At 51.0% G+C, this 22,747-nt stretch overlaps 1 protein-coding gene across 1 annotated transcript in view; it reads right to left on the bottom strand.

The window, feature by feature from the left end:
- LOC138473460 (deleted in malignant brain tumors 1 protein-like) overlaps positions 1–22,747 on the bottom strand; it is a 199,114-nt gene that overhangs the window by 62,656 nt on the left and 113,711 nt on the right. Inside the window, exons 7-8 of the mRNA XM_069612108.1 lie at positions 10,783–10,827; positions 9,090–9,404 (exon numbers count right to left, since the gene is read on the bottom strand). Coding sequence (XP_069468209.1) covers positions 9,090–9,404; positions 10,783–10,827 — 360 coding nt within the window. The remainder of the gene's footprint in view (positions 1–9,089; positions 9,405–10,782; positions 10,828–22,747) is intronic.

The raw sequence follows: 22,747 nt of genomic DNA, 5'->3' as shown, positions 1-22,747 counted from the left end.
TTTGATGTGTGTTTTTCTTTTGTGTTCTTTGGTTATCGAGTTTTAGACAAACTCCATAGGCATCATCTTTTTCTTGAGTGTCACACAGCACCTTCAGTGCAGTGGCACAGGGATGTCTTTCAGACTTCCCAAGGTTTAAATACCTTCTCTGGGAAAGACTACTGTTTCCCAGAGCATGTAAAGTTAAATTTACTTTGCTAGTCTTTTTAAATTCATAGACCCAGCACAAACTTTCTTCCTACAGAGTGCTGGAGGGGTTGCCTAGCATCCCCTATGTCTAAACACTCATGTAACAATCAAATGTTACCCTTTCCTCTTGAAATGGCTGGTGGCAGTGGTTTTAGAACTAACTACCTTGATTTTTCCCGACCACGAACACCGGTATCTAAAAATCGGGTCAGCCATGTTTTTTAATATGGCGCACAAGACCCCTCTGAAAAAACAGGCTCCGGTCATCTTTTTTCGCCGTTTCTTTTAGGAAAGGTCCTTCTAGTGTTTGGCTCTGCGCATCAAACCAGGTTTGGACCCTTTGTTTGTTGGCCTTTGGCGGGCTTCAGTGCTGAAGCGCTCCTCTGGTGCCTGAGTGTCTGGGGTAGACAGGATGTGAGGGAGGTACCCGAAACTCCCTGTGCTTAGTCTCCTAGGAGACCTGAATGCACTCTGGCGTGATTGGCTGGCTGACTGTCTGGCAAGGACAGCCACCCTGCTGGGTGAGTGACAGCTAGGCTGGAATGAATAGGAGAAAACTGTTTAAAAGCAGGTCTCTGGGACTTGGAAGGCAGAGTTGACCACTGGAACGAAAGAACCGAAGACGAGCTGAAGGAAGACGAATGCTGCAACTCCTGGACCGTCGGTTTTCCCGGTGAAGCCCTGCTGCAGGTCCGAATTGCCTGAAACTCCCTCGACAGAGAAGCCCCTTCAAGGACGACTTCTTCCCTTGAGCTGGTGGGAACAACCAACTCGCAAGCCACCTGGAAACCGTCTCCATACTGGTTGAATTTTCTTCAGAGTGCTGTTGAAAACCGGATAGCCAGTGAGAAGGATACCAGTTTGTGGGATTTAAGGCACTCACACCTTAAAACTGATGTTTATCCAAGCTTGTGGCTTCTTCCCTGGGCAGTACAGGAACCTCCCGACGTACTCCTTCTTGTCCCCACGAATGCCTCAGCTACAGCTTTTCTTCATCCTTAAGGTCCTGTGTAAAGGCGGTTTGGAAATCCTTTCTGCCGCAGTGAAAGTTTGTGAAACTTTCCCAACTTTGGAGTCTTGTTCGCTCCTAATCCGACAAATAACTCTTTTCCTTGCAAACTACTTCCAAGAATATTGGCAAAGACTTAACCGTTTACTACCAGAACTGTGCTATCCTATCCAAGAAACTGAACCATTGATTCTGGCCCAGGCCTATTGAATTGAATTAGCTCTTGTAGTGAACTGAATCTATTTGCCCTGCCTCTGAAAGTAATTGTGTTTTGATTCTTATAACCTTTGTCTTTCTACCCCTTTTGAAAGTTACTGAAGTGCCATTTTGCTCCCAGTTCAGAGGAGCCTAACTTGGTCAGAAACGTATTGGTTGACTACTGTAGTGTATTATAGTGTGATATTGAGCTGCTTCATGCTAGTGGAATGTTTTCTAACTAAATGTGTAAATAAATGTATATTATTTTACCAAGAAACCTTGAGTAAGTGTTTGTTTGAACTACTGTGATTGCAAGTCCTTTGTGTAACCTCTTGTACTGCTCACATCCCACTTGAGATAAGTCTGGCTGCTCAGCCACTGCTACCACATAACTGTGTAGTACAGTCTTATACCAAAGGTGAGATTGTGCTTACACCTGTAGTCTTAATTGTGTGTAGTGTTCCCACAGGGTAGTGCATGTAATTCTGCCTTACACACAGCGATCCATTGTAAGCACTGCCTGCCATGCGTACATGGCAAGCGGACTCTTCAGCGATCCATTGTAAGCACTGCCTGCCATGCGTACATGGCAAGCGGATGCCACAGTGATCCATTGTAAGCACTGCCTGCCATGCATACATGGCAAGCGGACTCCACAGCGATCCATTGTAAGCACTGCCTGCCATGCGTACAATGCAAGCGGACTCCACAGCGATCCATTGTAAGCACTGCCTGCCATGCGTACAATGCAAGCGGACTCCACAGCGATCCATTTTAAGCACTGCCTGCCATGCGTTATGCCAGCGTTTAGTCAATTTGCAAGGCAGAGTGCAAAAGGGGAGGGCAAAAGGCAGTGCACACCCTTGTACTCCACCCTTTGCCCTCCCCCTTTGCACACCTCCATGTAAATGATGAAAATGTGGCTGTGGGGATCAGTTTACATTGACATGTAAACATAACGGGTCCCTGCCCCCAAACTACAGGGAACTCGAAAATGAGCCCCAATGAATGGTTACATTTGACACTCTAGAGATATTCTTGTGGAGCTGTTGAACAACGACAGGCACAAAAAGAAGGGGAAACCCTTCAGACGAACATTGAACCCTATGGGGAGCGATTGGGAACTAAGTATTTGCAGCTAAGTCTGCGCTGGAAGGGTTTGTTTAGGGTCAAGAATAATATCTCACCCCAATCATGAAAGCATATTGTAACTTCTTTTTTCAACTCCCACCTTTTCAAACTTTGGCCCATGTGAGGCGCTACGAGACCCTCTGGGTAGGGCCAGCGATAAACAAAAATGCAAATAAAATAAATAATAAACCATTTTCATTACAGAGCCATCTACTTTTGGAACTTTAGTGCCCCTGAAATAATCCTTCCCTCTTCATCGGGAACAGACCTCTGTTGAGCCTGCCCCTTTAAGGGCCCGCACGCGGTGGAGTGATGCAACTCCGCCGCATGTGCATGTAATAAATGGGGCGTGCCACGGATCGATAGTGCGACCATGGAGCCGGGACAGAGAGCATCGTGTCTCGTGTGCTCTGTATGCTGGGGGGGATCACGGGGCCGGAGGGGCACACCGGCAGCCATTAACAACCTCCAGCACCACAAGTCCAGGATGGCAGCCGAGATAGACTGGGCATGGCACACTTCAGCTCCACAGCTCCACATCTGAATTAGTAGCATTTACTAAGATGGGGTCATCGTGCCAAGCCCTAACACATGGGACGAAGTATAGGCTGGCGAAGGCGGCTTCAGAGCTGAGGATAGCCACAGCTAGTCCCAGTGTTTGTCTTGCTGAACTTTGATTGCTCTCCTGCCATCTCGTCTCACCGGCTCCTTTTGACAGCAGCCCTTTCTTATGCAGTGGTCATCGCCCCATCCTCCACTCTCTGTAGAACTGGTGAGCCCAGGGCTACAGGTGTGTCAGGGCCTCCCAGTTCAGGGCCCCCGACAGGGTTTCAAATTGAGTTTAGAGATGGTGCCGTGTCAGCGCCCACCTCGCGCTCCAGACTACAGTGGTGGTTTGACCGCTGGTTAAACCTGGTACATTCAACACTCCATTTAAAATAGTGTTTGCTCCCTTTGATGCTTGTTACGAGATATTGACCTGGTCTGTTATATCACTGTTTTAGTTAGCTAGGTGGCACTTCCTTTAAAGCTTCCGTGGCTATCAGACTTGCTGGGGATCTTTGGTTCCCTGTCCCACCTAAAGAACTGGGTGAGTCTGTCTCAGGTCGGACTTGGTTACGGGGAAGGATGGGATCTTGGAAGAGTCAGGGTGCACTGGCTAAACACAGCAGACAGCAATGGAGGGTCCAGTTTAGTATTGAAGATGACACAGCGGCGCCCTGACTTGGCCTCTCCGGGTCTCTTCCAAGGGCAGTTTGATTTCAACCTGATGACTGTGTTGATCCACTGGATCTAAGGGTGATCGCTTCTGGGGCTGGCAAGTATGGCTTTGGAAGGCAACAAGTGCATCCTAAGGTAATCCAGTTACTGTCCCAGCCACAGTCCACTTGTCTGTTTGCATGATCCACCACCCAGGAAAGACCAACTGATGAAGTATTGGCCTTGCACATGTTGAAAGGCTCATTAGCCTCTCAGGATGGCTAATCCATAATGGGCAACGGGACGTGATCCCTCAGCTGCTTACTGCCTGGGCTGGCTTAAAACTATACAGGGACAGTGGTTTCCCTTTGACTGTGGTAGTATCCCAGTGAGTATCTTCAACAGGACATGCAAGGCGGCAAACGCTTTGGTCTGCCAGCCTTGCATAGCCCATAGGGGATGCAGGCTGGGCTACTCCAAGCCCGAATGTACATAGGAGACATTCCTACTCTTCCCCGCTCATTCAAAGAGCCCAGGACGTTCAGCGTTCAGTTCTTTGGATTCTCAGCATAGGTGCAGGGATCTGAAAGCTCACCCTGTTTCCTGGTTTCTGCTTTCTGCTGTGTCGTACCCAGAGGGCCTTCATGGTAGGCGGTGTCAGGCTGAGTAAAGCAAGGACCAGACGAAATTAAAAAAAGTATGTTTTTGCCATGCCCGGGGTTCACTGATTTGGGGGGGCGTCACAATTGGCAGCTGTCTGGAGACCTAGTCATACTGTGGAATGGCATTTTGTTACAGTGGCATGTATTTTTAAAGGGAATTAATGGTAAATCAAAAATGGTGATAAGTATTAATATGTGGGTAGACTGGCCTACTCTGTTGCAGTCAGTCTGGCTATATTTTCCTACTTTGGCATGGCCTTGTTACTGGGCATCAGGGATAAAGCAAACATAACAAGTGCTATTACATGGCAAGAATGGTCTACATTGGTGCAGCCAGTCCGGACATGTTTTCTTACAATGAGATGGCATTTTTCACTGGGCATCAAGTGTAAGAGTAACATGGTGACTGTTATGTAACCATACTGGCCTACATTGGTGCAGCCAGGCTGGACATGTTTTCATATTGTGGCATCTTTATTAGGAAAGCCAACAGGAGTATGTTCTTACTTGGGGAAACTGGCATCTATTGACAGAGCCAGCATGACATTTTTTTTGTATAGAAACATTACTGGTATTATGCGCAAAGCAAATATGAGTATGCTGTTATGTGGCCATACTGGCATATATTGGTGCTGCCCGAATGTCCATCTATAGGCACGCCCAACATGATAAAAGTTAGAATGGAATATATTGTGGTAAAAGGCATCATGAAAATAAATTGGAAAATGCCCCTTTGCACTGTTGGTGACTTGAATATATTGCATTTGTTCATGAGTTATTCTATAAAACCAATTGCCAACTGTGCACCATATTAACCTATTATTTTAAAGAGGTTCTCTAGGAGGAGGTCCCCCTGAATCACTCCTGTTTGGTTGGACTCCCTCACCAAGCGTCTTCATATTTATTGTTATTGATATTTATTGGTTTCGATAGCACCTTATGCCAAGGCGCTTTACAAAATTACTTAGAGGGTACAATACATGACATGGTGAAATTGAATAGCAGGATACAACAGGAAGAAAAAAGACAACGAACTGCACACAGAGAGAAATGAAATGATTGACCATATCACAGAAAATATGTGAGTCAAGCAAAATAAGTGCCCCTGCCAACCGGAAGATGACAACAAGGAGCGGAGCCCATCAACCATTTTGTTTAAAAATCAAAAAATATAAAAAGAAAGCTTAAATCGGCCCCCACAGCTACAAAAAACACTGGCGCCCTGCAAGGCCATATAACGTGGTGAAATTATGGGAAACATTTACACCCCAAGAATAGAAAAATGCATCAGGCAGAACTGCTCTCAGCGGTCTGTGCGATTAGGACTCATGCGCTAGAGTCATCTACACCGTGGAAGGTCTGTGCACTATCCAGGCCTCAATAATCGCCGCCTTCTGCTTCAGCCGCTTGATGAGGTGTGCTGCTTGTCCCCCAACATCTGCAATATGTCAGCAGTCGTCTTTAGTCTCCTACTTGATGCCTTCTCTACCAGTCTCCTAACATCCAATAGCCAGATTCCCCTCACTCAGAATACATCTGCCATCTGGTCCTCATGGCCGGGGCACCCACTGGGAAAGTCTCCAAACAATTGGGCGGCACACAATGTTCCTATTCTCTCTACAAATCCTCCACTGACCGCAAGGCACTCTACAAACAAGTCAACACCCTTCAGTATGACCTCTCTGCACCCTCAATGAACTTGCTGTGCTGCACCCTCACCCCGCTTGCCTCCACAGCATTGCCCGGTCAGTTGCATGCTTCTCAACTCCCTCTCAGTTGCTAAACATGCCATTGAAGTTAATAACCCCCTGACTGAGAAACCCCTTGACATCTCCTGCCACTTTGTAGAAATGATCGATAGCCTCCCAAAAATAGAGCAACAAGCAGAAAAGGGGCACTCCCGCCACTTCCCTCCTTCTTAGAGTGCTCCAATTCCCTTATTTTTCACATTCTAATCATTTACCTTGCAAGAGACTTGCTTTCAACAGCACCTTTTCTGATACCATCCAGAGTTCCATTGTAATCGCAGGACACTTCAACATTGTGTTTGACCAACAGAAGTTTCAGAATCATTCACACCCATAATGGAGGGTTAAGCAACTTGCCACCATCCCCAAAGACATCCATTGTCACACCCTAGACTTGATACTCACCAAGAACACCTCTTCCAACTTCTTCTCCCAGTTCACTTCAACTCTTCAGGACGACAACTACAGCACCCCTCTCTACATCTCCCTCCATCCTACTCCAGAACCAACCTAATTCCACACCACTGATGTCACTCAGCTCCACCCTCATCCGGGATGGTTTCAGCCACATGCCTCTGCTCAGGACAACATAGCACTTTAAAATAAACTCAAATACTGCTGCAAATCACCAAAATAAACTGTTCACATTGCGGAGCTTACAATCCAAGCTTCAGTGTTGACCCTAGAAGGCAAAAAAAGCACTAGGCCTGCTGGCCTTCTGCCAACACCGCCTACCTTACAGGCGGCAACAAATGAACCAGGAATGCCGGACAGGTACACTTTACTGTAAGGATCTGTGCTGTTCCTAATTCAGCCATAGAAGTCTTCAAAGTTCTCTGTGATCTTCCCTAACAAACTACCTTTCCTTGATGTCTCGGGAGGATAGCTCAGCGGCAACGTGCTCACCTTGAAAGCAAGATGACAAGGAGCAACGGGTCCGCGCTTAGAAACCTCTGGATATTAAGCGCGTTATAAAAAACCTATCATCTCTACCGCTGTGTGCAAAACGCTCTCCAAATGTATCATTGACAAAGGTCCAACTATTTGTCCGAAACGATGACTAACAGAAGCCAAATGACCATGTTGTAACTATCTTTGACAGCACTGAATAAGTGGAAACTCCCTCTCCATCAGTCGCCTCTCAACAATTTAGTCATCTCTTCCCCCATCATTCACTCAAGACCAGAAACATAGACTCCCTTGGACTTGTGCCACCTGCCCCTGCCTTTCGGCCCTGGCCTCCCCCTCCTCATCAACTTCTCCAGCTGAGAAGTCCCACTGCACTTCAATAAAGTATCATCACAGCTGTTCAAATACCAGCTCTGGCCTCGAGCACCATCTCCAGCGCCCCTGCTCCCTCCGCAATCCTTGAGACTAGAGAGCTGCCCACCAGCTTCAATCCGAACTCCAATATCTTAAGATCAGCGATGATAAGAGGCCAGGTTCCACCCCTTCGGCGGCTCAGATTATATAATCACATTAGTTGTGGGTGCAAAATCCTTCTCACCAGCCTCTTCTCATTTTCTAAACCAATGGCAATGTCTTTGAGATTCTGGTGGGACTGGACACCACTTACAATCCCATGGCTGAGAAACTGGTCCGATACATGATGGCCATGCACCGCTGGATGGCCGATAAATGGCTGAAACTCAAGTGATTAAATGGAGGTCCTCAGAATCAACTACTGGCCCATCACTGCTTTCCTCCATCTGCCCTCTTCCACCACCTCCCTCAGGTTCACACCCTCGCCCACGATCAAAAACCTAGGGCTCCATCTTGGCCCAGAGCTCTCGCTGTTCTTTCCAGTCATGTTCATTGCCAGCTCCTGTTTCCCTCACCTGCGTTCACCCAAGACAGCCCTTTCCTTGGGTCCCCTACAAAGTTACTGTAATCAACACCCGACTATCCTGCAGACTGGATTATGGAAATAGCACATATTTGGGCATTTATTCGTCTCTACTCCGCAGACTCCAAAAAAAGTCCACAATGATTCTGGCAATCTCCTCCCTTTCCCTAAATGAGAGGCCCACATCTCTCCAGAGCTCTGCTCCCTTATTCAGGCGATTCCTGTAGACCTGCGCTATTAACACAACTAACTCGCTGGATTCTATCCCTGATATCATGGTCTAATCATTGAGAGACCGCGCATGGCGTTAACGGTGCACTTCCTAAACTCTATGAATTAACTAATAAAGAAATATACCTCACCTCTGCATTCCTCACACCTGCAGTGCAACCCCCATCCCTCATACACCTGTGCTGGAAAGTCCTCTTCCTTTTATCCCCACCAGAACTGAACGGTATCAGGTAATAATGTCCCCATACATAATGTCCCCTTACATATTGTCACTAGGAAAAAGCCTGGTTAGCTTGACTCCAACCTGGAGCCACCATTGACTCTGCAAGCCAACTGGTGCCAGTATCAGGTAATACTGTCCCCATACATAATGTCCCCATACGTAATGTCGCCGGGAAAAGCCTGGTTAGCTTGACACCAACCTGGAGCCACCATTGACTCTGCAAGCCGACTGGTGCCAGTATCAGGTAATAATGTCCCCATACATAATGTCCCCATACATAATGTCGCCGAGAAAAGCCTGGTTAGCTTGATACCAACCTGGAGCCACCATTGACGCTGCAGGCTGACTGGTGCCGGTATCGGGTAATAATGTCCCCATACATAATGTCCCCGGGAAAAGCCATTGGCAACATTACATATGGTGACATTATGTATGGGGCTGGTTTGCAGGGATGTCCCCTTCTCTCTTGTAAAATAAACATGGTCAAAGTAATAATGTTTTGCGGGGACATTATGACATGGAACCATCTTAAGTAGATAACACCCCCATCTTGATTCCCCACACACCTAAAGAACACCACTGAGCCAGATGCTCGCATGTCCCCGCTACACTGCTTTCTGCATTCACCATTGTATGTGGTCTTGTTGTTTACCTGAGCAGATGACACTGGCGTCTTGATAGTGGTTGCAGTTGTGGTTGTACCACCCTCTGTGGCTGCAGTACCACAGGTAAGATTCGTAGCCACTGCACTGCACATCGTCCAGGTGAATGTTTCCAGTGCCCGGTCCAAAGTAGGCATTTGTTGGAGCAGACACGGCCCAGCCACATCCCAGCTGCCTGCACACCACCTGTGCATCTTGGCTCCCCCAGTAGTCGCTACACACCGTCCCCCAGGCGTAGTTGTAGAAAATCTCAACGCGGCCCTCACAACGGCTCCTTCCGCCCACAAGCCGGAGCTGCACATTCTCTGTTGGATAGCAGCAGAAAATGAAATAGTCAGTAATTCCCTCCATTTCCCTGGACCCTGAAGAATCATTAGAAGTCGAAACACAATGTGTCACAGTTTTTCATGTGCTTTTGTCCTGCATGGACAAGCAGCAGGAGCGCGGTCCACAGCCGAGGAATGTCACCGAAATTCACTTCGGTTTTTAGTTGGGAATAGTTTGTAACCAAAGCTGTATCTTTTTAGTTTTTTTGATAGTTTACCTAAAATCTCAGCTTTTTGTAAAACATATAAGACCTTTGTGGCACCCAGAACAAGCAGAGCAGTTCCCATGGTACAAAGCCTGAAATTAACCCACCTGCCATGTTCTCTTTTGGAAGCCTCAGTATCTGTTTTCACTCTTTCCCAGTTACAGAGAAACTGAAAAATAATTGCTAGGACTGAGGAAGGCTCCAACCAAAGAGCTTCACTGTGGGGAGTGTTCCGTGCAAGAGGAAGCTGGCCCAGTGATATATTCTGGACCCCCTGGTTCATGGGCACACCCTCTGTGCCACCCAGGCTGACCTTCCAAAGCAGTGGGAATGGATTGAAGCAGCAAGGCAAGGGTCGACGTACCAGGTTTGACTTTGGTGCCACCTCGCACAGGCATGTTAAGCATTCTCCATTACCCAAGCGTGCCCTCCAGGCAGAGTACTGATGGGGCAAGAGTCTGCCAGCCAGGTGTGGGCACTGGAGTAGCACAAAAGGAACCTTTTCTAGATGATATCACGAGTGGCTTCGCGTGCATGCCAAGTGGCACACAAGTGATACTCGCCCCCATTGGCCCTGTCTACGGGTTTGACTGGTTTTGCCAGGTTGCCCACTTTGGAGCCGGAGGAAAATATGTAGAGATGAAGTTTAGAAACAGTGCTCTGCCGCCTGCCGTTTACGCCTGGAAGGCAGACTTCACAATGGATCCGTGTGGAATCCGCCTGCTTACAGCAGGTGCTAAAATCAGGTGCTTTCCCTAGAGATCCACTGGTGACAATTCCATTCTCTGCCCCGGCTGCAGCAGCAGCAACAACATGAGCTATGTCCCAGAGCGCTACATAGTCCCCCAGGTACCTAGAAAAGCCGTCCTTTGGAGGATCATGAAACCCTGGGATCCCTGGGCCAGGGGCCTCTGGAAACGGGTGCCTGGAGGTCTCTGGGGTCACTTAGGCCAGCCAATCTCCAGAGAAGATTGGCATGTGGGTAGAGAATGCAAGAGCCAATCAATGCCCGCTAAGTGAGGAGCAAGGCCTGCATGTACAAGTCAGCAGAGGAAGCAACAGGAATGCCTCGTCATAGAAGTTCCAGCAGCCAATCGGAAACTCCCATCACGTGGAGCAGACATGCAGCACACCTGGCATACATCACTTACGCGGGCCAGTGGTGTAGTAGTTCCATCGAGGGGCGCTCTTCTGCCCTGCTAATGCAAAAAATACAGTGTTAGAACTTTCTGACTAGTCATCATTCCGGGGTGCAAGAGACAAGAGCTACATTTAGGGCATGGTGTGGTGTGTGGATCTGTAGGAGAGACCGCTATCCCTGTGTGATGAGAGGGGTGCAGGGGAGACATTTAGGGCACTGTATGGTGTGTGGATCTGTAGGAGAGACCGCTATCCCTTTGTGATGAGAGGGGTGCAGGAGAGACATTTAGGGCACGGTATGGTGTGTGGATCTGTGGGAGGAACAGCTATCTCTTTGTGATGAGAGGGGTGAAGGTGAGACATTTAAGGCACGGTATGGTGTGTGGATCGGTAGGAGAGACCGCTATCCCTTTGTGATGAGAGGGGTGCAGGAGAGACATTTAGGGCACGGTATGGTGTGTGGATCTGTGGGAGAGACAGCTATCCCTTTGTGATGAGAGGGGTGCAGGAGAGACATTTAGGGCACAGTGTGGTGTGTGGATCTGTAGGAGAGACCGCTATCCCTTTGTGATGAGAGGGGTGTAGGAGAGACATTTAGGGCACTGTATGGTGTGTGGATCTGTAGGAGAGACCGCTATCCCTTTGTGATGAGAGGGGTGCAGGAGAGACATTTAGGGCACGGTATGGTATGTGGATCTGTGGGAGGGACAGCTATCTCTTTGTGATGAGAGGGGTGAAGGTCAGACATTTAAGGCACGGTATGGTGTGTGGATCTGTAGGAGAGACCACTATCCCTTTGTGATGAGAGGGGTGCAGGAGAGACATTTAGGGCACGGTATGGTGTGTGGATCTGTGGGAGAGACAGCTATCCCTTTGTGATGAGAGGGGTGCAGGAGAGACATTTAGGGCACGGTGTGGTGTGTGGATCTGTAGGAGAGACCGCTATCCCTTTGTGATGAGAGGGGTGCAGGAGAGACATTTAGGGCACGGTATGGTGTGTGGATCTGTGGGAGAGACAGCTATCCCTTTGTGATGAGAGGGGTGCAGGAGAGACATTTAGGGCACGGTGTGGTGTGTGGATCTGTAGGAGAGACCGCTATCCCTTTGTGATGAGAGGGGTGCAGGAGAGACATTTAGGGCACGGTATGGTGTGTGGATCTGTATGAGAGACCGCTATCCCTTTGTGATGAGAGGGCTGCAGGAGAGACATTTTGGGCACGGTATGGTGTGTGGATCTGTGGGAGAGACCGCTATTCTTTGTGATGAGAGGGCTGCAGGAGAGACATTTTGGGCACGGTATGGTGTGTGGATCTGTGGGAGAGACCGCTATCCCTTTGTGACGAGAGGGGAGCAGGAGAGACATTTAGGGCATGGTATGGTGTGTGGATCTGTGGGCGATACCGCTATCCCTTTGTGATGAGAGGTGTGCAGGAGAGACATTTAGGGCACTGTATGGTGTGGATCTGTAGGAGAGACCGCTATCCCTTTGTGATGAGAGGGGAGCAGGTGAGACTGTAGGAGAGACCGCTTTCCCTTTGTGATGAGAGGGGTGCAGGAGAGACATTTAGGGCACGGTGTGGTGTGTGGATCTGTAGGAGAGACCGCTATCCCTCTGTGATGAGAGGGGAGCAGGAGAGACATTTAGGGCACGGTGTGGTGTGTGGATCTGTAGGAGAGACCGCTATCCCTTTGTGATGAGAGGGGTGCAAGAGAGACATTTAGGGCACGGTATGGTGTGTGGATCTCTGGGCGATACCGCTATCCCTTTGTGATGAGAGGTGTGCAGGAGAGACATTTAGGGCACTGTATGGTGTGTGGATCTGTGGGCGAGACCGCTATTCCTTTGTGATGAGAGGGGTGCAGGAGAGACATTTAGGGCACGGTGTGGTGTGTGGATCTGTGGGCGAGACCGCTATTCCTTTGTGATGAGAGGGGTGCAGGAGAGACATTTAGGGCACGGTGTGGTGTGTGGATCTGTAGGAGAGACCGCTATCCCTTTGTGATGAGAGGGGTGCAAGAGAGACATTTAGGGCACGGTATGGTGTGTGGATCTGTGGGCGATACCGCTATCCCTTTGTGATGAGAGGGGTGCAGGAGAGACATTTAGAGCACGGTATGGTGTGTGGATCTGTGGGCGAGACCGCTATTCCTTTGTGATGAGAGGGGTGCAGGAGAGACATTTAGGGCACGGTGTGGTGTGTGGATCTGTAGGAGAGACCGCTATCCCTTTGTGATGAGAGGGGTGCAGGAGAGACATTTAGGGCACTGTATGGTGTGTGGATCTGTAGGAGAGACCGCTATCCCTCTGTGATGAGAGGGGAGCAGGAGAGACATTTAGGGCGTGGTATGGTGTGTGGATCTGTGTGAGAGACAGCTATCCCTCTGTGATGAGAGGGGTGCAGGAGAGACATTTAGGGCACGGTGTGGTGTGTGGATCTGTAGGAGAGACCGCTATCCCTTTGTGATGAGAGGGGTGCAAGAGAGACATTTAGGGCACGGTATGGTGTGTGGATCTGTGGGCGAGACCGCTATCCCTTTGTGATGAGAGGGGTGCAGGAGAGACATTTAGGGCACGGTGTGGTGTGTGGATCTGTGGACGAGACCGCTATCCCTTTGTGATGAGAGGGGTGCAGGAGAGACATTTAGGGCACGGTGTGGTGTGTGGATCTGTGGGCGAGACCGCTATCCCTTTGTGATGAGAGGGGTGCAGGAGAGACATTTAGGGCACGGTGTGGTGTGTGGATCTGTGGGCGAGACCGCTATCCCTTTGTGATGAGAGGGGTTCAGGAGAGACATTTAGGGCACGGTGTGGTGTGTGGATCTGTGGGCGAGACCGCTATCCCTTTGTGATGAGAGGGGTGCAGGAGAGACATTTAGGGCACGGTGTGGTGTGTGGATCTGTGGGCGAGACCGCTATCCCTTTGTGATGAGAGGGGTTCAGGAGAGACATTTAGGGCACGGTGTGGTGTGTGGATCTGTAGGAGAGACCGCTATCCCTTTGTGATGAGAGGGGTGCAGGAGAGACATTTAGGGCACGGTGTGGTGTGTGGATCTGTAGGAGAGACCGCTACCCCTTTGTGATGAGAGGGGTGCAGGAGAGACATTTAGGGCACGGTATGGTGTGTGGTGGATCTCTGGGAGAAACCGCTATCCCTTTGTGATGAGAGGGGTGCAGGAGAGACATTTAGGGCACGGTATGGTGTGTGGATCTGTGGATCTCTGGGGGAGACCGCTATCCCTTTGTGATGAGAGGGGTGCAGGAGAGATCACTTGCTTTTCTAGAGGGAAAGTGGCGGCAGAGGCTAAAGGACTTTCTGTGGAAGAAGTGGGGGATGGAGGAATGCAGAATTGGCCTGCAACTGCGCAGAGGGATCTCAATAGGAAGTAAGTGGGGGTGCAGAAGGGATCACAGATTTGTTGGGAGAATGGCGAAAGGTTATCTCTGGCACACTTAAGTGTCCCATCCCATGGCTTAAGTAACACAAATGTGCCCACAGAGAATTTTACTTACAATCCAATCTAGTAGATACAGTACAGATCAGTATGACATTAGTAAACGCACAAATAGAACCAACAATGATATCCATATAATTTTGTTATGTTTTGGTATGTTTCCCAAATGTCTAGTTTATATACAATATCACCTAATTGATCAAATAATTGCTTCCCTTTACACATAGAGTGAATATGTATTTCAAATTCTGAATACTAAGCTTTTTAAACTGTAATTCAAGCAGTTTCTTAATACATTTTGTGGTAAGCGTCCTGACGAAGCAAATATTTGTGAAACATGTGCTGACTGAACTGTATTATAACATCGTGTGTGTATATAATTAATCTCACAAAATAGTACGCAGAGAGACACAATGAAAAAAAAAGTGAATGCAAATCATGTCTGCATTGTGTGCCAGACATATAAATACTGGGGACTTTAGACAAATGTGATCTTTATATGTTTATTTATTTATTTATATATTTTAACATGATAGGCAGACAGGCTGCATCACAGTCTAAGCAGTAGCTCCCAACATTCTAACTGAATAACATGAACCCAATACGCAGCACCAGACATTTCCCTTTTGCGTAAAGAGTTAAAATCTCTGTCCACCCATATACCCTTTCCCAGATGCCTAAGGGTAGCAGCAATTGGATAGTACTCCTTAAATCATCTTTCTGGCTAAATTGCTTTTCACCATTACACTCTTTCTTGACATTTGGCCAAGCAATGCACTCACAAGCATTCAGCTCATAGAAAACTTTAGACTCAGTATAATGTTCACATTCACTGAGCTCTTAGTAAACATTAGAATCAGTGTAATGTTCACATTCATTCAGTTCTTAGTAAATGTTAGCTTTACTCCAATGCTTACATTCACACAGATCTTAGAAAACTTTAGACTCAGTATAATGTTCAAATTCACTCAGTTTGTAGTAAACCTTAGCCTCAGTATAATGCTGCCATTCACTCAGCTCTTAGTTGACTTTAGACTCTATACGGCTCACATTCACTCAGCCCTTAGTAAATGTAACCCTTAGTATGATGCTCCCATTAACTAAGCACTTAGTAAACTTTAAAATCAGTATAATGTTCATATTCACTCAATCTGTAGTAAACGTTAGCCTCAGTATAATGCTTACATTCACTCAGCTCTTAGTAGACTTTAGACTCAGTATAATGCTCCCATCCACTTAACTCTTAGTAAGCTTTAGGCTCAGTGCAATGCTCCTATTCACTCAGATCTTAGTAAACGTTAGCCTCAGTATAATGCTTACATTCACTCAGCTCTTAGTAGACTTTAGACTCAGTATAATGCTCAGTTACTGCAGTCTGAGCAGGTGCTGGGACAGAGTCTGTTCACTGTGCTCCTTATCGTGGGTGGAGCCCTTGAAATACCCCACGAGGCCGCGGAGCGGCCGCGGAGTTGCTGCAGAGTTACTGCAGTCTGAGCAGGTGCTGGGACAGAGTCTGTTCACTGTGCTCCTTATCGTGGGTGGAGCCCTTGAAATACCCCACGAGGCCGCGGAGCGGCCGCGGAGTTGCTGCAGAGTTACTGCAGTCTGAGCAGGTGCTGGGACAGAGTCTGTTCACTGTGCTCCTGATCGTGGGTGGAGCCCTTGAAATACCCCACGAGGCCGCGGAGCGGCCGCGGAGTTGCTGCAGAGTTAATGCAGTCTGAGCAGGTGCTGGGACAGAGTCTGTTCACTGTGCTCCTTATCGTGGGTGGAGCCCTTGAAATACCCCACGAGGCCGCAGAGCGGCCGCGGAGTTGCTGCAGATTTACTGCAGTCTGAGCAGGTGCTGGGACAGAGTCTGTTCACTGTGCTCCTTATCGTGGGTGGAGCCCTTGAAATACCCCACGAGGCCGCGGAGCGGCCGCGGAGTTGCTGCAGAGTTACTGCAGTCTGAGCAGGTGCTGGGACAGAGTCTGTTCACTGTGCTCCTTATCGTGGGTGGAGCCCTTGAAATACCCCACGAGGCCGCGGAGCGGCCGCGGAGTTGCTGCAGAGTTACTGCAGTCTGAGCAGGTGCTGGGACAGAGTCTGTTCACTGTGCTCCTTATCGTGGGTGGAGCCCTTGAAATACCCCACAAGGCCGCGGAGCGGCCGCGGAGTTGCTGCAGATTTACTGCAGTCTGAGCAGGTGCTGGGACAGAGTCTGTTCACTGTGCTCCTTATCGTGGGTGGAGCCCTTGAAATACCCCACGAGGCCGCGGAGCGGCCGCGGAGTTGCTGCAGAGTTACTGCAGTCTGAGCAGGTGCTGGGACAGAGTCTGTTCACTGTGCTCCTTATCGTGGGTGGAGCCCTTGAAATAACCCACGAGGCCGCGGAGCGGCCGCGGAGTTGCTGCAGAGTTACTGCAGTCTGAGCAGGTGCTGGGACAGAGTCTGTTCACTGTGCTCCTTATCATGGGTGGAGCCCTTGAAATACCCCACGAGGCCGCAGAGCGGCAGCGGAGTTGCTGCAGAGTTACTGCAGTCTGAGCAGGTGCTGGGACAGAGTCTGTTCACTGTGCTCCTTATCGTGGGTGGAGCCCTTGAAATACCCCACAAGGCCGCGGAGCGGCCGCGGAGATGCTGCAGATTTACTGCAGTCTGAGCAGGTGCTGGGACAGAGTCTGTTCACTGTGCTCCTTATCGTGGGTGGAGCCCTTGAAATACCCCACGAGGCCGCAGAGCGGCAGCGGAGTTGCTGCAGAGTTACTGCAGTCTGAGCAGGTGCTGGGACAGAGTCTGTTCACTGTGCTCCTTATCGTGGGTGGAGCCCTTGAAATACCCCACGAGGCCGCGGAGCGGCCGCGGAGTTGCTGCAGAGTTACTGCAGTCTGAGCAGGTGCTGGGACAGAGTCTGTTCACTGTGCTCCTTATCATGGGTGGAGCCCTTGAAATACCCCACGAGGCCGCGGAGCGCCCGCGGAGTTGCTGCAGAGTTACTGCAGTCTGAGCAGGTGCTGGGACAGAGTCTGTTCACTGTGCTCCTTATCGTGGGTGGAGCCCTTGAAATACCCCACAAGGCCGCGGAGCGGCCGCGGAGATGCTGCAGATTTACTGCAGTCTGAGCAGGTGCTGGGACAGAGTCTGTTCACTGTGCTCCTTATCGTGGGTGGAGCCCTTGAAATACCCCACGAGGCCGCAGAGCGGCAGCGGAGTTGCTGCAGAGTTACTGCAGTCTGAGCAGGTGCTGGGACAGAGTCTGTTCACTGTGCTCCTTATCGTGGGTGGAGCCCTTGAAATACCCCACGAGGCCGCGGAGCGGCCGCGGAGTTGCTGCAGAGTTACTGCAGTCTGAGCAGGTGCTGGGACAGAGTCTGTTCACTGTGCTCCTTATCATGGGTGGAGCCCTTGAAATACCCCACGAGGCCGCGGAGCGCCCGCGGAGTTGCTGCAGAGTTACTGCAGTCTGAGCAGGTGCTGGGACAGAGTCTGTTCACTGTGCTCCTTATCGTGGGTGGAGCCCTTGAATAACCCACGAGGCCGAGCCCTTGAAATACCCCACGAGGCCGCGGAGCGGCTGCGCAGCAGTATCTGCAGCGATGGCGGCGCTGGGCCCCCCCTGCACTTCGATCCACAGATAGAAGCCGAGTCCTTGATCAGGTCGAGGAGCGGTCGTCTCAGACAAGAGGGCCTGACATCAACATCGACCACAACGGCAAGCTTGGATTCACAAAGTACGCAACGCAAACAAAATCACCCACATGTAACCGACTACTCGAACATGTTCTCATTTGAAACACCGGAAGACTTAAAATCGGGGCCGGGATCGGCATCAGCCATCCCTAACTTGTCTGCCTTCTCCAACGCCAAGGCAGTCCGCAACGCTGTGTCCCCAGCTGTTTCCCAGGCAGGCGAGGGTGTCGCTTCGCTCCCGCTGGACTCTGGGGCAGGAACTGGGGGGATGGCGGGGGAAGGGGTTGCTGGAAGTTTAGGTGGGGCCGTGCCCTCAGCTAGAGGTGCTGGGGGCACGGGGTCCCCTCGCGGGGGCAGGCCGCCTGGGCCCTCACCCACCACGATGTGGGAAAAGCAGATGCCGACACCCCCAGTGATGGACACGCCCACGGGCTTGAACGAGGGAACGGTTGTGCAAACAGTGCTTGGAGAGGGGGAAAAGAGCCCCTAAGAGTTGTCACCCGCAGGAGGACATTTGGGCAGCTCATGCATGGTCCCTCCTAGGGCCATCCAAGAGGTTGGAGGGCAAACTTCATTGGAAATTTCACCCACAAACCAGCACGCACCTGCGCTAGAAACTCATCCGATGTTAACTATGGCAGAACTAGAGATCCTGCCGGATGACTCGCCCTTGTCTGACTCTTTGTGTAGAGTAATGAGTACTTCGTACTCCATGGACGACGAGATCTACAGCCCACTAACTCAAAAAGATACATGAAAAGAAAGCCTAAAACAAGAAAGAAAACCACAGGTGCCGAAAAACGTGGAATCTAAATCAGCACCACAAGCAACAAGGAAGGAAAGCTGTCAGCTGTCTGAAATTGGGGAGACCAACTAAAAGAAAGAGGAAAGCAAACTCCAAACCGCCTAAACCTCTACGTCAATGATCTACACTGAGCAAGGAAACGGAACTCAATGGTCGTAATTTGACCACCCTACTTGGACCAAACAAAGAAAACGGGTCGTAAATTGACATTGACGTTGGAGGGGTCAACAGGAATAAAACCAGCGGAACAAACTCGGCCCATTGGACAACTTCTTCCACAAACAGTCAAAAACACTCACAGCGTCCAATGAAATGTCTGACGCTGAAATCTTAGAAGGTGCTGAGATCCCTTCTCGGAAGACATCACCGACCCGATATCAAGAGGAGGGAACAAAACCAAATGCCAAGGAACATCATAAGAAAACACAGATACCTGACACAGCAACTTCGATGAGATGGCATTTTGGAAAACCAACAGAGCAGCCCAACTCAACCAACGGAGACCGTACGAACAAAACTGAATCACATAACGATGGCACTCATCTCAGAACTGTACAAGACCAAGCTATCCTACCAAGTGACCAAACAAATGAAATTAAACTGGACCGGATCAGTAATCAGGAAAACCAGAGTCTAACAGAATCATTAGACAAACTAGGAGGTCCAACAGAGAAGGCGGCTCAATCAAAAACATGCACAACCAACCAAACTACACAGACCAATCGCAGAGACATCGGCACGGAAAACCCAGCCGCGGACGATAAATTTGTGCTGACCCCGAAAGAAGCCTATGAATGAGAGAAAAAATTAAACTGGACCAATCCCCACACTAGAAAATCATGAAACACCAGTTACAAACAAAAGACTGACGGGGTAATTCATAGAATTCAGCGCACAAGTGGCACACGTGGCTGGTGCACAGTGTGCGCGTACGGCAGTCTGCGCCAGCCGTGTGCGCCAAAACCCATTTCGGCGCACAGCGTATTCATGGATTTTAACATCCCTAAGCAGCCGTGGCGCAGAGTGGCGCAGCGACCCTGCAGCAGCGCCAGTTACGCCCCCAACCTCGCCCCATGCGCCATGAACAGCGCACAATTCCAGTACATGGCGCACAGGCCAGTGGACCAGCATACAGCCCCCCAACCACGAAAACGCATGTAAAACTCCCGCGCACCCCTCGGAATACACGTACCCCGCTCAAGCTAGGCCAATCGCGTGTAAAACTCCCTGCGCACCCCTCGAAATACATGTATCCCGCTCATTTGCGGGAAGTTTCAAACGTGGTAGGCCCTGTGCATGCGGGGTACGTGTATTTTTGGGGTTCGCGGGGAGTTTCACACACAGTAGGACCTGTGCGAGCAGGGTATGTGTATTTCTGGGGTTCACAGGGAGTTTCACACGCGGTAGGACCTGTGCAAGCGGGGTATGTCTATTTCTGGGGTTCGCGGTACGTTTCACACGCGGTAGGCCCTGTGGAAGTGGGGTACGTGTATTACTGGGGTTCACGGAAAGTTTCACACGTGATAGGCCCTGTGCGAGTGGGGTACCAGTATTACTGGGGTTCGCGGGAAGTTTCACACGCGATAGGCCCTGTGCGAGTGGGGTACGTGCATAACTGGGGTTCGCGGGAAGTTTCACACACGATTGGAGCGGGATACATGTATTTCGGGGGTTCGTGAGAAGTTTCACACGTGATAGGCCCTGTGCGAGTGGTGTACACGTCTTACTGGGTTTCGCGGGAAGTTTCACACGCGATTTTGCTGTCAGAGCGGGGTACGTGTATTTCGGCGGTGCGTGGGGAGTCCTACACGTGAATTGGCAGCGTGGGTCCTCCCAGGTGTGCCCTCTACCCCCTCCACGCCCCTTGCAGACAGCCCACATCACAGGGAACTATCCTGCACCCCTGGTCATGTCCCGCAGGCAGCCCATCCACCATGGGCATGCCCCCCAGCCAAGCCACATGTCACCTTGCACCAGTGATCACCAACTCACCCCCACCCCCCCACCATTGACAGGCACCTGCCAGCAGGCCCCCACTCATGTCCCCCAGCACCCCCACCCCCCAGCAGTGAGGGGCACCTGCCAGCAGGCCCCCACTCATGTCCCACCCATGTCCCCCAGCACCCTCACCCCCCAGCAGTGAGGGGCACCTGCCAGCAGGCACCCACTCATGTCCCCCAGGACCCCCACCCCCCAGCAGTGAGGGGTAACTGCCAGCAGGCCCCCACTCATGTCCCACTCATGTCCCCCAGCACCCCCACCCCCCAGCAGTGAGGGGCACCTGCCAGCAGGCCCCCACTTATGTCCCCCAGCACCGCCACCCCCCAGCAGTGAGGGGCACCTGCCAGCAGGCCCCCACTCATGTCCCCCAGCACCCCCAGCCCCACCATTGACGAGCACCTGCCAGCAGGCCCCCACTCATGTCCCCCAGCACCCCCACCCCCCAGCAGTGAGGGGCACCTGCCAGCAGGCCCCCACTCATGTCCCCAGCACCCCCATCCCCCAGCAGTGAGGGGGACCTGCCAGCAGGCCCCCACTCATGTCCCCCAGCACCCCCACCCCCCAGCAGTGAGGGGCACTTGCCAGCAGGCCCCCACTCATGTCCCCCAGCACCCCCAGCCCCACCATTGACGAGCACCTGCAAGCAGGCCTCCACTCATGTCCCCCAGCACCCCCACCCCCCAGCAGTGAGGGGCACCTGCCAGCAGGCCCCCACTCATGTCCCACTCATGTCCCCCAGCACCCCCACCCCCCAGCAGTGAGGGACACCTGCCAGCAGGCCCCCACTCATGTCCCCCCGCACCTCCATCCCCTAGCAGTGAGGGGCACCTGCCAGAAGGCCCCCACTCATGTCCCACTCATGTCCCCCAGCACCCCCACCCCCCAGCAGTGAGGGGCACCTGCCAGCAGGCCCCCACTCATGTCCCCCAGCACCTCCACCCCCCAGCTTTGAGGGGCACCGGCCAGCAGGTCCCCACTCATGTCCCCCAGCACCCCCACCCCCCGGCAGTGAGTAGCACCTGCCAGCAGGCCCCCACTTATGTCCCACTCATGTCCCCCAGCACCCCCACCTCCCAGCAGTGAGGGGCACCTGCCAGCAGGCCCCCACTCATGTCCCCCAGAACCCCCACCCCCCCACCATTGATGGGGACCTGCCAGCAGGCCCCCACTCATGTCCCACTCATGTCCACCAGCACCCCCACCCCCCAGTAGTGAGGGGCACCTGCCAGCATGCCCCCACTCATGTCCCCCAGCACCCCTGCCCCACCACCATTGATGGGCATCTGCCAGCAGGCCCCCACTCATGTGCCACTCATGTCCCCCAGCACCCCCAACCCCCAGCAGTGAGGGGCACCTGCCAGCAGGCCCCCACTCATGTCCCCCAGCACCCCCACCCCCCACCATTGATGGGCACCTGCCAGCAGGCCCCCACTCATGTTCCACTCATGTCCCCAGCACCCCCACCCCCCAGCAGTGAGGGGCACCTGCCAGCAGGCCCCCACTCGTGTCCCCCCTACATGAAGTAAAGATGCAAAATCATGGCCCACTTCTACGCCAAAATACCACAGCACGCCACCCCATTCTTGAGATGCAATGATTTCCCAATCCACCCCACACTGACATGCCTATCTCAAGACACAAACCAAAACTCATCTATGTACATCAACACTTGTCCATCACACAGATACACTGGTTGTCATTGATTGTGTAAACCCACATTTTCACATGCATCAACCCAATGAGCGAATCCCACACATGGAACTAAAATATGAAAATGTTTTATGTACAAAAATAAAGCAATGAAATGAAAGCATAACAAAATAGCAAACATGAAATGAAAACCATGTGCAAAAGATGAGTAAATGAAAAGTATAACCTATCCAAAGTAATCCTAAAGAAAAATAGTCAAAACTCTCACTCCACCAATGCAAATCCGAAGGAAACATAAAAAGAAAAATCCATTGTTCCATGGTTAAATCAAAAGAAAAAGTTCAAATAAATCCATTGTCCAACTATGTACAATCCATTGTTAAGGGTCCATGAGC

This window comes from Ambystoma mexicanum, chromosome 8 (genome assembly GCF_040938575.1).
Source record: "Ambystoma mexicanum isolate Mex_15411 chromosome 8, UKY_AmexF1_1, whole genome shotgun sequence".
NCBI classification, from domain to species: Eukaryota; Metazoa; Chordata; class Amphibia; order Caudata; family Ambystomatidae; genus Ambystoma; species Ambystoma mexicanum.
The sequence above is the reverse complement of the archived record's forward strand: the minus strand, read 5'-3'. Positions and strand labels throughout refer to the sequence as shown.